This window comes from Lissotriton helveticus, chromosome 8, assembly GCF_964261635.1.
Source record: "Lissotriton helveticus chromosome 8, aLisHel1.1, whole genome shotgun sequence".
NCBI classification, from domain to species: domain Eukaryota; kingdom Metazoa; phylum Chordata; class Amphibia; order Caudata; family Salamandridae; genus Lissotriton; species Lissotriton helveticus.
Window position 1 is genome coordinate 617588111 of NC_136069.1, and position 12992 is coordinate 617601102.

A 12992-nucleotide genomic window follows, 5' to 3' on the forward strand; every position below is an offset into this window, starting at 1 on the left:
GTGTTTAGTCTTCGGTCCCATTTTGCTATTCCAATGCATCGATACCCTGCGCCTGGCCATCAACAGTGCTATCACGCAGAATTTACGCCTTTGCGCTCTCAGCTGTGGAGTAATGCCTAACAAGCACATCTTGGGCTCGCATTGCAGTGACGTCCCAAGCATTTCACTAAGGGCCTGCATCACTTCCCCCCAAAAGCCTGCCACCCGGCTGCAACTCCACGCCAGATGTATGAAGTCAGCATTCTCCTGTCCACACCTTACGCAGCGTGAGTCATCCCGTAGGCCATACCTGAATAACCTCAGCGGGGTATAGTACATTTGGTGCAAATACTTGTAGTGAATGATTCTCAGATTCCCAAGCTCTCTGGTATTTTTGATCCGGTGTCGCCCCTCTCTGCTTTTGACAGCATGTTAAAAGTCGAGTTGAGTGGTTGTTTTGGTGAACTGTGATCCGGATTTCAGCACTTCAAATCCCAATCCGGGCCTCTGTTTCCCCTTAAAGCCCCATTGACTAGCTTGGGCCTTGCCTGTTCGCTGTGGTGGCCTGGTCCTTCCTCACCTCCTGTTTGGGGCTTTGGGAATGTGTTTTGAGGAGATCACTTTATAAAAAAAGCTGCAGCCTCTGAGGGATCCCTCTAACCCAGGGACTGCTCCCAAGTGACAGCAGGCTCTCTCGATAGAGACAGGCCAAAGCGGGCCCTCCAACACCCAGAGGTGCTCCCCTCCTGCTGTCCGTGTCTTTTTCCCGCCCCCTCCCGCTGATGAGGTCGCCGCTCTCGTTTCTCTTGTGCCTGGAGAGTTTGGCGGTGTATCAGGAAACTGTTGCCTTTCATGCCAGGTCCATGATGGGCAGTGGAACGAGCGCTAATGAGCCTGGGATAGATTGTTCTTGTTTATCCAGTATTTGGATGTCTTTCATAGATTCACATGCCTGAATCATTCCCCGTCGTCGAGACGGGAGCCTCCGGTATATAAAAAAGTAATGTCCTAGAGACATACATAGAAAAGAATAGGCCTAAGGATCCCACCTTAGTGTCCTATCCACGTACTTTTGTAAAAAGGACCTAAATAGAGTAGGCCCAAGGGTCCCACCTTAGTGGCCTATCTGTGTCCTTTTGTGAAAAGGACCAAAGTCAAGAAGCCAACCAATCAGCTACCACCTCCTTCTAGAACCTTCCTGTCAGGAGCCCAGGTCTCTCAGATTTTCTACCGCACGTTGTGCTAAGGGAGTCTCCTCTGAGCTCTGCTCAGATTCTGTGTTTATTTTCACTTCATTAAATAACTTTGCTTTTCTACTATGGATTATCTTCAAATACATTCTTTAAAGAAGGTCTGGTAAGGTTAGAGCCTGTGCTTCTTGTTCCAAGAAGTTGCTCTGCTCTGTTTCTCACACTGAAGGTATGTCGCACTCAAGTAAGTTTTTGAGAGGTCGTGAAGGGCGACTTTTAATATGGTTAAGACCAGAAAGGAGGTTTTTTATTTATTCTCCAGTTACTGTGATGAGGCGTTGCCCTCAACGTCTAGGAGACCTCAAAAGAGAAGAGAATCTCCTCAGACTGATTCCTCAGGGGGACGTCCTGAGAAGGCCCTCAAAAAGACCGCTCAAAGGTCTTCTGGGCGCAGTCCTTCAAAATCTCCTCACTCTGTGGTAAAGGAGAGTAAAGGACTTGCTTTTGGAGAAAAATCACATAAAAAAAGACGACTTCTGAGCCGTCAAAATCACCTCCTCTGATCATGGGACCCTTCAGAAAGGGCGTCTTCTTTACCTCCTGAGGTAAAGACTAGCACCATCATTGCCTATTACAGCCTCATCGTCTACGATGGCTCGTCTACGATGGCCTCATCTACGATGGCTCGTCTACGACGGCTTGTCTACGGCGGCTCGTCTACGGCGTCGACGATGGCCTCGTCTAGGATGGCCTCGTCTAGGATGGTGTCGTCTAGGATGGTCTCGTCTAGGATGGTCTCGTCTAGGATGGCCTCGTCTACGAGAGCGTCGACGACGACGAGATCGTCGACAACGACGAGAGCGTCGACGACGACGAGAGCGTCGACGACGACGAGAGCGTCGACGACGACGGACAGCGTCGACTATGACTGCTCGTCTATGACTGCTCGTCTACGACGGCCTGTCTACGGAATCGATGAGGGCCTCGTCTACGATGGCCTCGTCTACGATGGCCTCGCCTACGATGGCCTCACCTACGATGGCCTCGTCTACGATGGCCTCGTCTACGATGGCCTCGTCTACGATGGCCTCGCCTACGATGGCCTCGTCTACGACGGCCTCGTCTACGACGGCCTCGTCTACGACGGCCTCATCTATGACGGCCTCATCTACAAAGGCTAGTCTATGACGGCATCGGCCACCTTGTCTACGACGGATCGTCTATGGCGTCGTCTATGACGGCCTCATCTAGGACTGCTCGTCTACGACGGCATAGTCTATGACGGCGATCTACGAAGGAAAAATCCGCCAATTCTGGAATTTCTTATAATGTGGAACAGAGGGCTGCTCAACGTTTTAAGATCTTAATGACCTCTCAAGGACAGGCCGGCTTCTTGTATGACTTTAAAGAACCTCTCAAGAAGGCTGTAAGGTCAATACAGATTATCAATTACCTATAGTCAGGAGGGGTAAGGGTCATGCAGAACACCCCCTCTGTATCACCAGTTGGATAAGAAGTATAGGGCGCCAGATACAGCACCGGCGTGTTTAACAGGAACATCCTAAGCCGGACTTTGTAGTGACACAGGCGGCCTAGAAGAACTCCAGGAATCCTTCGGCCCCTTTGTCGCTTCCTCCTGATGATAAGGACAAAGAGTGGACAACATTGGGAACAGGTTTTCCTCAATGTCGGCAATCACGGTAAAGGCCGTGAACGCTCTAGCGCTCTTGGGACGCTATCATGGACAATTGTGGGCACACATAGCCCCGTACCTGTCGGCATCGCCAAATTCATCCAAAGAGGAAGTAAAAAGGATTCTGCTAGATGGTGAAGCATCGGCGTCAGACACTATAGTCTGCGCGATGGATATTGCTATGACAGGATTCCTCAAGTTGGCTGGAGCAGCAGTCTTGCGGCTCCAAGGATGGCTAAAGGCAACCTCTTTCAGTCCTGAGGTGCAAACATAGGTTTTGGACATGCCATATGACAGCCAGTTACTAATGGGCACAAAAAATTGACGAAGCAGACACTGAGTGCTTTGGGCACTCTTCAGTAGAAGAACCAGTCCTTTAGTAGAAATAGAGGAAGTGGACAGTCTTCCCACAGAGGGAATTATCAATACAAGTCTTCCTACTCTTCAAGCCAGAGTAGACCGCAATACCAACAGCACCAACAACAGCAAAACAAGCAATCCTCTTTTGGGAGGTCGTCCTTTCAAGGTAAAGGACAGCAGAAATTACAAAAATCTACGGCTGCTTCTATGACATATCTCGATTATGCTGCAGATAGGAGCTATAGGGAGAGTACCTCCATCTCGGAAGGGATAAGGGTTTTATTCCCACTTCTTTTGATCCAGAAAAAAGACAAGAAGTGGAGACCAATCTTGGACCTCAGGGCCCTCAAATTCCTAAGAAGCAGTCGTTTTGCATGGTAACGGTCCAGGAGGTCTTGCGACTACTGTATGAGCAGGATTTTAGAGCGTCCGTAGACATACAGGACGCTTACTTCCATATCCCAATTCACGGGAATCACAAAACGGTACTTGAGATTTGCAGTAGCGGGCAGACACTTGCAGTTTTGCGTTTTGCCCTTCGGGCTCAAGTCTGCACCGCACATATTCATGAAATGTCGTGCCACGGTGGCGGCATATCTCAGACAGTGCCATCACCAAGTCTTTCCGTATCTAAATGACTGGCTGGTCAAGGCTTCATCCTTAAAAGATGCGTCCAGATCATCCAACGCCTGTTTAAAGCTTTTCGATTGCTTGGGTCTCACCCTCAATCAGGAAAAATCAGTCCTACAACCTTCTCAGTACATCAGTTTCCTAGATGCAACCCTGGACACACGGTCGGCAAAAGCTTTCCCATCCAGAGAGAGGATGAACAAGCCTTTTGCACTTGCTGCTATAGTAGCTTCGAAGAAAGCCTTGACAGTCCGCCTCTTCAAATCCCTCCTGGGGATGATGTCAGCGTGTATCCTCCTGATTCCTCACTGTCTACTACGAATGAGGAATCTTCAGGAGGCGCTCTCAAAGCAGTGGGTCCAATGCACAGGGTCATTCGAAGGCCACATAAAAGTGAATCCTCAGATGGTCGGAGCCCTTCGATGGTGGATGTCATCGCAAAATCTGTCTCAAGGCTTGTCATTCCTGCTTCGGCTACTCCTCATATTGCCACAACAGGCGCCTCCTTGGAAGGCTGGGGAGCTTTTCTGCAAGAGCTACAGATAAGCGGATAGTGGTCTCCTATGGAGAAGAAACTACATATCAATCTGCTCGAATTGCGGGCAGTCTTCCTGGCCCTTCATGTTTTCCTGCCAAGAATCAAATATTCCCTGGTGCTCGTCCGGACAGACAACACCACGACTATGCACTACCTCAACAAACAGGGAGGGACACGCTCGCTGACACTCTCTCGCGAGTCGCAAAAAAGTCTGGTATTGGCTCATACTCCACAATGTAACCCTAAGGGCGGAATATGTCCCAGGCGCGGACAATGTGCTCGCCGACACGTTGAGCATGCAGAAAACATCGTCACACAAGGGGGAGCTAGATCAACAACTTATCGACCAGATCTTCTCCAGATGGGACACGCCGCAAATCGATCTATTTGCGACGAGAATGGACGCCAAATGCCCACACTTCGCAGGTTGGCATCCCCAGTCAGGGTCTCTAGGGAATGCATTTTCCATCGCATGGCGCAAGCGTCTTTGCGTACGCCTTTCCGCCATTCCCGAGGCTTCCTAGAGTCCTCAGGAATATTTCGATGGAGCCTTGTACTCTACTTTTAATAGCCCCAACTTGGCCGAGGCAACATTAGTTCAGAGCGCCACCGTCTATCCCTGGAGCCGCCGATCCACCTTCGGCAGTATCCATCGCTCCTCACAATGTACAACATCCGGATCTGAAGTCTCTCAGGTTAGCTACCGGGCTCCTGAGTTCAGAGAGTTCCACAATCTGAATATTCCACAAGACTATCTATTACATCTGGCACAGTAGGGCCTAGCCCACTCCTCCATTAAGCTACACTTAGCAGCAATATCTCGTTATAAAAGAACTTCAACGAGTCTATCTCTCTGGTCAAGCAGGTGGATTCAGCAATTTCTAAAAGGATTATACAGATCTTTCCCGCCAGTAAATGTGTTGCCACCTGCCTGGCATCTCAATGCGGTTCTTGACCAGCTCATGAAACATCCGTTTGACCCAGTACACAGAGCTGTCCTGAAGTATGTCTCGTGGAAAACAGCGCTCCTCCTGGCACTCACATCTGCAGGGAGGGTCCATGAGCTACATCAGTTTTTTAATCCTGGATCCTTTTCTACGGTTTTAAAAAACGACAAAGTAATCCTGAGAACCAATCCTAGGTTTATCCCAAAAGTCCCGTCGGACTTCCACCTAAATGAACCTGTGGTTCTGCGTTCCTTCTTTCCAAACCCAAGCATGGCAACTGAAAGATCGCTGCATGCTAGGGATCTCAACAATGCTTGAAGTTTTACATTGGCAAAACGAAAACATTCAGGAAATTTAACCAGCTCTTAGTAGCTTACAGTAGACCTAGGAGAGGTCTACCACTTACCAAGCAGAGCATCTCCAGATGGATTTCTGCAGCCATTGCTTTCTGTCATGACCAAGCTGGACAGCCATTGCATTCCAAAGTGAGAGCGCACTCCACGAGAGCTATGTCCACTTCTATGGCCCTCTTCGCAGGGGCGCCAGTCATTGGCATTTACAGGGCGGCAACATGGAAGTTGCCGCATACATTCACTAGGCACTACTGCCTGGATACGGAGCTGAGGAAGGATGCAGTAGTGGGACAAGAAGTGTTCAGCTATATATATATATTTCAGTAAGGTGAGCCTTCCTCCGTCCCTCCATCCTTCTCTGGTATGCACATTTCTCTACTAATACTTATTGTGGATGTCTAATGATGGTTCATGCTCGCATGATGTGTATTATCTAAGGAATAGTATATGCTGTGCCATCAGAAATGTGCATAATATATCGCTTGCTACTCTGATTCAGGCATGTGAATCTATGAAAGACACCCAAATACTGGATAAGAAATGCGTTACTTACCTGTAACTGCAGTTATCCAGTATTAGTGTCTTTCATAGATTCACATGCACCCTCCCGCCTCCCCTGGAAGGACTCACCTATCTCTCTAACAAGTTTACGCCTACCTAGCTTGGTGCGTACGAAAATCTGAGAGACCTGGGCTCCTGACAGGAAGGTTCTAGAAGGAGGTGGTAGCTGATTGGTTGGCTTCTTGACTTTGGTCCTTTTCACAAAAGGACACAGATAGGCCACTAAGGTGGGACCCTTGGGCCTACTCTATTTAGGTCCTTTTTACAAAAGGACGTGGATAGGACACTAAGGTGGGATCCTTAGACCTATTCTTTTCTATGTATGTCTCTAGGACATTACTTTTTTATATGCCGGAGGCTCCCGTCTCGACGACGGGGAATGATTCAGGCATGTGAATCTATGAAAGACACTAATACTGGATAACTGCAGTTACAGGTAAGTAACGCATTTCTTCTCCTGACAGCTTATGTGTGCTGATCAGCGGCATGAGAGGTAAGTGCCGGTCTTGGGGTGGGAGGTATTTGTAGCATGTTTGTTTGTTGCTTATTGTTAGCATGCATTCCACATCACTCTCAAACACACTACCTCACAACTTTACTCTCTCTCTATCTCACTCTCTCACTACCTCACTCTCTATTTCAATCTCACACTCTCACTACCTCACTATATCACGACTCACTCCCTCAAAAAATCACTACATCTCACTCTCACTAACTCGCTCTCAATCTCACTACCTCAACTTCACGCTCTCTCTAACTCACTACCTCACTCTCTCTCTATCTCACTACCTCACTCTCTCTCTTTCTATCTCACTAAGTCACTTTGACTCTCTCTTTCACTACCTCACTCTCTCTCTATCTCACTACCTCACAAACTCACTCACTGTGTTTCTATCTCACTACCTCAGAACATCCCTCTCCCTCACTACCTCACTCTTTCACTACCTCACTCTCTGTCTCTCACTACCTCACTCTCTATCTACCTCTCTCTCACTACATAACTCTCTCTACCTCACTACTGCACTCTATCTATCTCACTACCTCACTATCTCACAACTTCTCTCTCTCAAAACATCACTACCTCACTCTCTCACTCTCTAGCTCACAACTTCTCTCTCTCTCTAACTCACTACCCAATCACTCTCTATCTCACTACCTCACTCTTTCTATCTCACTAACTCACTTTCACTCTCTTTCACTACCTCTCTCTCTATATCACTACATCACAACATCACTCTATGCTTATATGTCACTACTTCACAACATCCCTCTCCCTCACTACGTCACTCTTTCACTACCTCACTCTCTATCTCACTACCTCACTCTCTCTCTGCTAATGCAATAGTATCACATATGCAACAAAAAAAAGCTAATGCCAATAGAAATGACAATGCCATTTATTTAGGGATACAAAAAAGATAAAGAAATAATGAGCAATACCAATAGCTCTACCTATAATATTGCCGAGACCATTGCATTGTAAATGCTTGTTGAGTGTGTTTCTGGTCTCAGATTGAACGCAGCCAAGTCGGTCCTGGTCCCCATTAGTCTGTCAAGAGAGTGTTTTGATTGGCAGTCGTTGATCCCTCCCCGGCGGCAGTCGTTCAAGTACTTGGAGGTCTGGGTGACGCTCCTTCCTGATCTTGCCTGGTCCCTTAATGTCAGCCCTCTGGTGAAGCGGGTCCGCGCAGATCTTCTTCGATGGCAGACATTGCCATTGAATCTTATGGGCAGGATCTCTCTCTTCAAGATGATGGTCCTGCCCAGTTTCCTTTATATACTCCAAAACCTGCCCCTCGCCTTCTCACGGTCCTGGTTTCGTACAATGGATGGCCTGGCCATTAAATTCTTGTGGGGGGGTCGTAAGCCGAGACTGGCCCTAAACACCTGCAGGATTCCGCCCTTTGATGGGGGGTTAGGAATAACAAACCTTCATCTCTATTATCTGGCGACCAGGCTTCTTACTGTACATGACTGGTTCAATGGCGGTTGGGCGGATCTGGCCTATTGCCTGGAACTGCATGCGTTGGGTTTCTCAGGTATCCAGGGATGCTCTATGGAACTGCTATCCCCCACACTTTGCCGGAAGTTACTCGAGGGGTGTTTCTGACCTGGCGAGCTGCCCTGCGCCACACCCGCTGGTCGGGTAGGTTAACCCAATACACCCCTCTGTGCTGCGGAACACAGCTCAGGGAGGTTGCCACCCTCTCCGGGTTTAGAACCTGGGACCTCATTGGGATTTCTCAGGTGGGGGATGTTTGGAGCGGGATCCACATTTGTGAATTCTCAGATCTACAGACCCGGTTCTCCCTCGAAACCTCTCCGTTTTACCGCTATCTTCAGTTGCGCCATGCACTCCACATGCACATTTCGGAGGGGACCTCCTTGCCCGAATATAGCCCGCCTGAAGCGCAGGTTATGACTGGTAATTTGGGTAAGGGGGGGATTTCCCACATTTACCGTACCCTTGTAAATAACACCCCCCAATTCCCTTTCCTCTCTCCGGGATAAATGGAAGGGTTGGATTGGTCCATTAGATGATGCTGATTGGAGGGATGCGCTGATGGCCCCTAAAATAGTTACAGTCTCTGCACGGCTCCGGTTGGTTCAAATATACTATTTACACGCAGCCAATCTCGCGCCATTGCGCCTTCATCGCTCTGGGCTCCGGTTGTCGGTGCCCTCAAGCAGATTTTTATCACACGGTATGGCTCTGTCCAGATATTATGCATTACTGGGAGTTAGTGACCACTGATCTTAGGGAGGTCGTGGGCTGGGAGGTCCCGTTGAACCCGATGAACATACTCTTGGGGGTGACTGATGGTCTGGACGGCAACAAGGCTGAGAAGGTTTGTCTCACCATGGCCCTGATTGTGGCTAAACGCGATATTGCAGCCCTTTGGTTGGACCCGGGGGCCCCTTCCATGACGCGGTGGCGCAGAGGGGTAGATTGGTGTGCAGCGCAGGAACGTCTCATGTATGCTGCCTGCGATTGTCCTAAAACGTTCCGAAGAGTGTGGGGTAAATGGGTTGGGGTGGTAGAAGACTGAATTATTTGAATTTTTACTGTGGACATGGTTATGGACATTGTCGCCTGTTGTTCCTAGTCAGACTCCTCTATGTGGGGGGCTTCTTCCCCCCGTGTTATTTGTCGCTATTGTATACTGCTTATTGTGTGAAAAGCTGGTTATGTTTTCATTGATGAATATGTATTCATTAAAAATCAATAAAATTTATCATAAAAAAAAATGTTGAATGAGAAGCAAAACTATAAGGGAAACTTCTAGTAATTGTTGAAAGCTACCTGTCGTTGATGTGTTTTCGTTCGCCGGTGGAGATGAAGGAACCGGTCACAATCCGTACACAAATTTCCACATGCATTACACAAAATAATGGCTGCTGTTTCTCCATCATCATGGTTGTCGCACATTGGCTGAAATAAGACAGAAGAAAACCAAATCATTTCAAAGAAATGGATAAGAAAGAAGTGCATTATTTTTATTGGGCGCATTGGGAAATAGACTTCTAGGCTATAGGCTGCACAGACAGAGCTAATAACAAGGTCAAAGCTAATAACAAGGCCAAACTTTGTCGAGGAAAAGGAAGAGGTCTGTGGTCCGCTGTAAAACAGAAAGTTGATTCATAAGGTTTTTGGAAGTTAAACAGGTTACATTTCAATTTTTTTTAGATCTCTGAAAGTACAAGCAATAGCCTGCTGCATAGTGCCCCACCACCTCAAGTTACCCAAGGTTTCCCGGTGTCACACATAGAAGTCCAGTCCTACACTATCACTTAAGCTCAGCAAAGAACCAGGAATCCAGGTGAAATATCTAAATATCTGAGTGTCAACAACAATATAGTTTACAACATGACTTGCAAGCTTAAAATTAGAAATTGGAATGTCTTAACAAGTAATTTTTAAGAAAACACATATCTGATGTTCAACCACAATTATAAGGTGGCGAGGTAGTTAATGAACTTGTTGGGCCACTAATCCAGACAACGTCTCTGTCAAATCAAGACAGCTTTGACTAACAATTTCTTTAAACAAGTTTACACCACTTAAAAGGGGTATTCGCCAATTAACTACCAAAAAGGACGTAGACAGCCATAAGTCCAAAGTATATAAATGATGTCAATGTAAATACACTAAAAAGAAAACAAATATGAGGCTCAGTTTTTTTACCATTTGCTTCTGCTGTCCATCTTTCCCCATCCATCTTCCAGAGGAAAGACGATCCACATGGTCCTGATCAAGCACACATAGGGAGGCCAGAGCCAACCAGAGCTGTAAGGGATGACATGAAATGTTTAACAAAGTCTAACACCATCTGTCATAAATAAGCATCCTTGCGATTGAAGAAATGAAGGCTTCCTTTCACACAACAAACAACTCTTAATCTGTAAAAGCCAAATTCAAAACAGTACAAGTAATGTGTCACTTGAACAAAGTTGTTTTTTCCCCAATTGGCACAGCACAAATAAAACAACATCCATAGTCCCCTGTGAACATTTTGAGCTAGTTTGCCTTAATGCAGAGGGAAACATGTAAAGTGTCATACCAAAGTTTTTAAATACCCATTTAAAAAACTAACTCGGGCGACCACGGAGATGAACAGGACTTGGGACATTTGTCCAGTGGAGACTGTCCGAGCACCTGCAGATTAGACCTAATTTGATGGAATGACTGCTGGTGGATGAAGACAATAGCAGTTGAATAGCATGTTTAAGGCAACCCTGTTTAACTGCAGTTTACACACACACAGTACAGATAGCATTATTTCTTAAGTGGAGCGGCATTAGAGGATGCACCAGTATGGCTGTCCCAAGAGGCGATCATGAAGGTAAGATGCTGGTGGTTCGAATGTTTTAGGCACTTTATATGCCCCCTGTACGAACTTCCAAGGGTTTTAGGGGAGGAGGCAAGAGACAGAGAGTGTTTGTCCTGGTAACGATGCAGGACCCTTATGTGCAGCATGAAAATGTAAGTCTCAGGTTTCCCCCACTTTAGCCTCAAATACAAGCTGCAAGATAAAATCTGATTGTGAGCAAACATAAGTTTGCACAAAATTCAGGATTCCAAGTGGTGTTAGCATGATAATTCAAACCACTCCGCCCCCAGCTCCCTCCACCCAAACTTTCCATGACATATTCCACTAGGAAAACCTGTACAAATTTATCAGGGGACAATGCCTGTACAAAAACAGGAAACAGATGCAGAAATACATGTTGTAAAAAACCAATTTCAATAATGCAACAAGAATAAGTGATGGCAATGAGAAACTCTGCTGTCATGGTCAAGACACCAAGAGTACAGCTTTAGAGAGGCTTGAAGGGAGCACATATCACAAAGTTAAGCTCATGATTAGGGACCCACTGCAGCATATTCGAGGTAACATATGTGAAAGCCCTTCAAAGAAACTCACCACAATAGGTGACTTGAATATTAAGGCCTGATCAGCAAAAGCAGAAAGGGCCAAAAAGTAACACTTAACAATAACCACTGCAAAGCTGTGCCAGGATACAGACAGTGCAAATAAAAAAACATCAGACAGTTTTGCTTATATGAGATCAACCTGCTTCTCCTCACACCAGGTGACAAATTCAGACCAATGACCTGAGTACACAGACTTGGTGGATGGATAGTGGGTGGACAGAATGACATCCACTACCAATAGAAGGCCGGAGACTTGTACATCTTTGACGTTGTCTTGTCTTTGTGCGACTTACTAGATTTTCCCGATGACTTCGAATGGTACGACGATTGTTGGGTGCAGTTCCACTAACAATTTTGGCACCTTTCTCGCGACAGAGATCTGGAACGTCACAAGGTCAGTCAGCATCGGCTGGTGAGGAGCTTGAGGTACCTTTAGTGCCTTTGGAGGAATGGCATGTCAGTCATTGCATGTATGGCATAGTCATCATGCTGCAGGCACCAAAGCAAGCCTAGTGCGGGTCTGTACCAGACATCTGACGGTGACAGGCACCAGATGGTTTGAAACTTGCCTATTTGGTGCCCATCCTCACACCACGAGACTAAGTCTCCCAAACATATTTGACAAAAGGTTGAAAAAAGGTCAGTCAAAAAAGTTACAGGGTAGCTCCCTCCAATCTTTGCTGACAGGCATGGAAAGAAAAGTGGACTGGGGTGACACCTATATAGGCACCGTGCACATCACTTCTGGTGTGACGCTGCAACCATGTGGAGCCGAATGATGCCACCCTATCAATGCACAGGAGTACTGCTCATCAAACGTTTCCTGATTCAATCTGATGCCTGGGCATTAATCTAAGGTAAGCAATCTGCAGCTAGAAGTTTCTATCAGATGGGTAAAAACAACATGGCTCTATGTAAATAAAAAGGCAAGCTTTTATTTAAAATACAGATGAGATTTCATGAGTGCTATTTTTTTTACTTCCTTGCTAGAAACCGAGCACTTCATGTTTTTTGAAACATACAATTTAAGGAGGCACTTCATTTAACTGCAAATAAAATTATTTCTCGGTGTCACCCACCACATGCAGCAAGCACATTCTTTTGTGGCACAAACACTTCCAAAGTAGACCAAACTAATTAAACTACAGTGATTTTACAGGAACCACAAATGTACAAGAGAAAACTTTCCAAATGTGCTGCTGACAAAGTAGAGGATAACAGGAAATGGGCTTGAAAAGTGCAAATATGCATGTATTTTTAGCTTCTAGTGGCAAAAAGAGAAATATTGTTCAGTTGTGTAAAAG

General features: G+C 46.5%; 1 protein-coding gene across 5 annotated transcripts in view; it reads right to left on the minus strand.

Annotated features, from left to right (window-relative positions):
* The window catches only part of MYCBP2 (MYC binding protein 2), a 1909483-nt gene that overhangs the window by 182187 nt on the left and 1714304 nt on the right, over positions 1-12992 (minus strand). For all 5 annotated transcript variants that reach the window (XM_078657470.1, XM_078657469.1, XM_078657471.1 and 2 more), the window contains 2 exons: positions 10438-10539; positions 9556-9684 (listed from right to left, as the gene is read on the minus strand). In XM_078657470.1, the coding sequence (XP_078513596.1) occupies positions 9556-9684; positions 10438-10539 (231 nt within the window). The remainder of the gene's footprint in view (positions 1-9555; positions 9685-10437; positions 10540-12992) is intronic.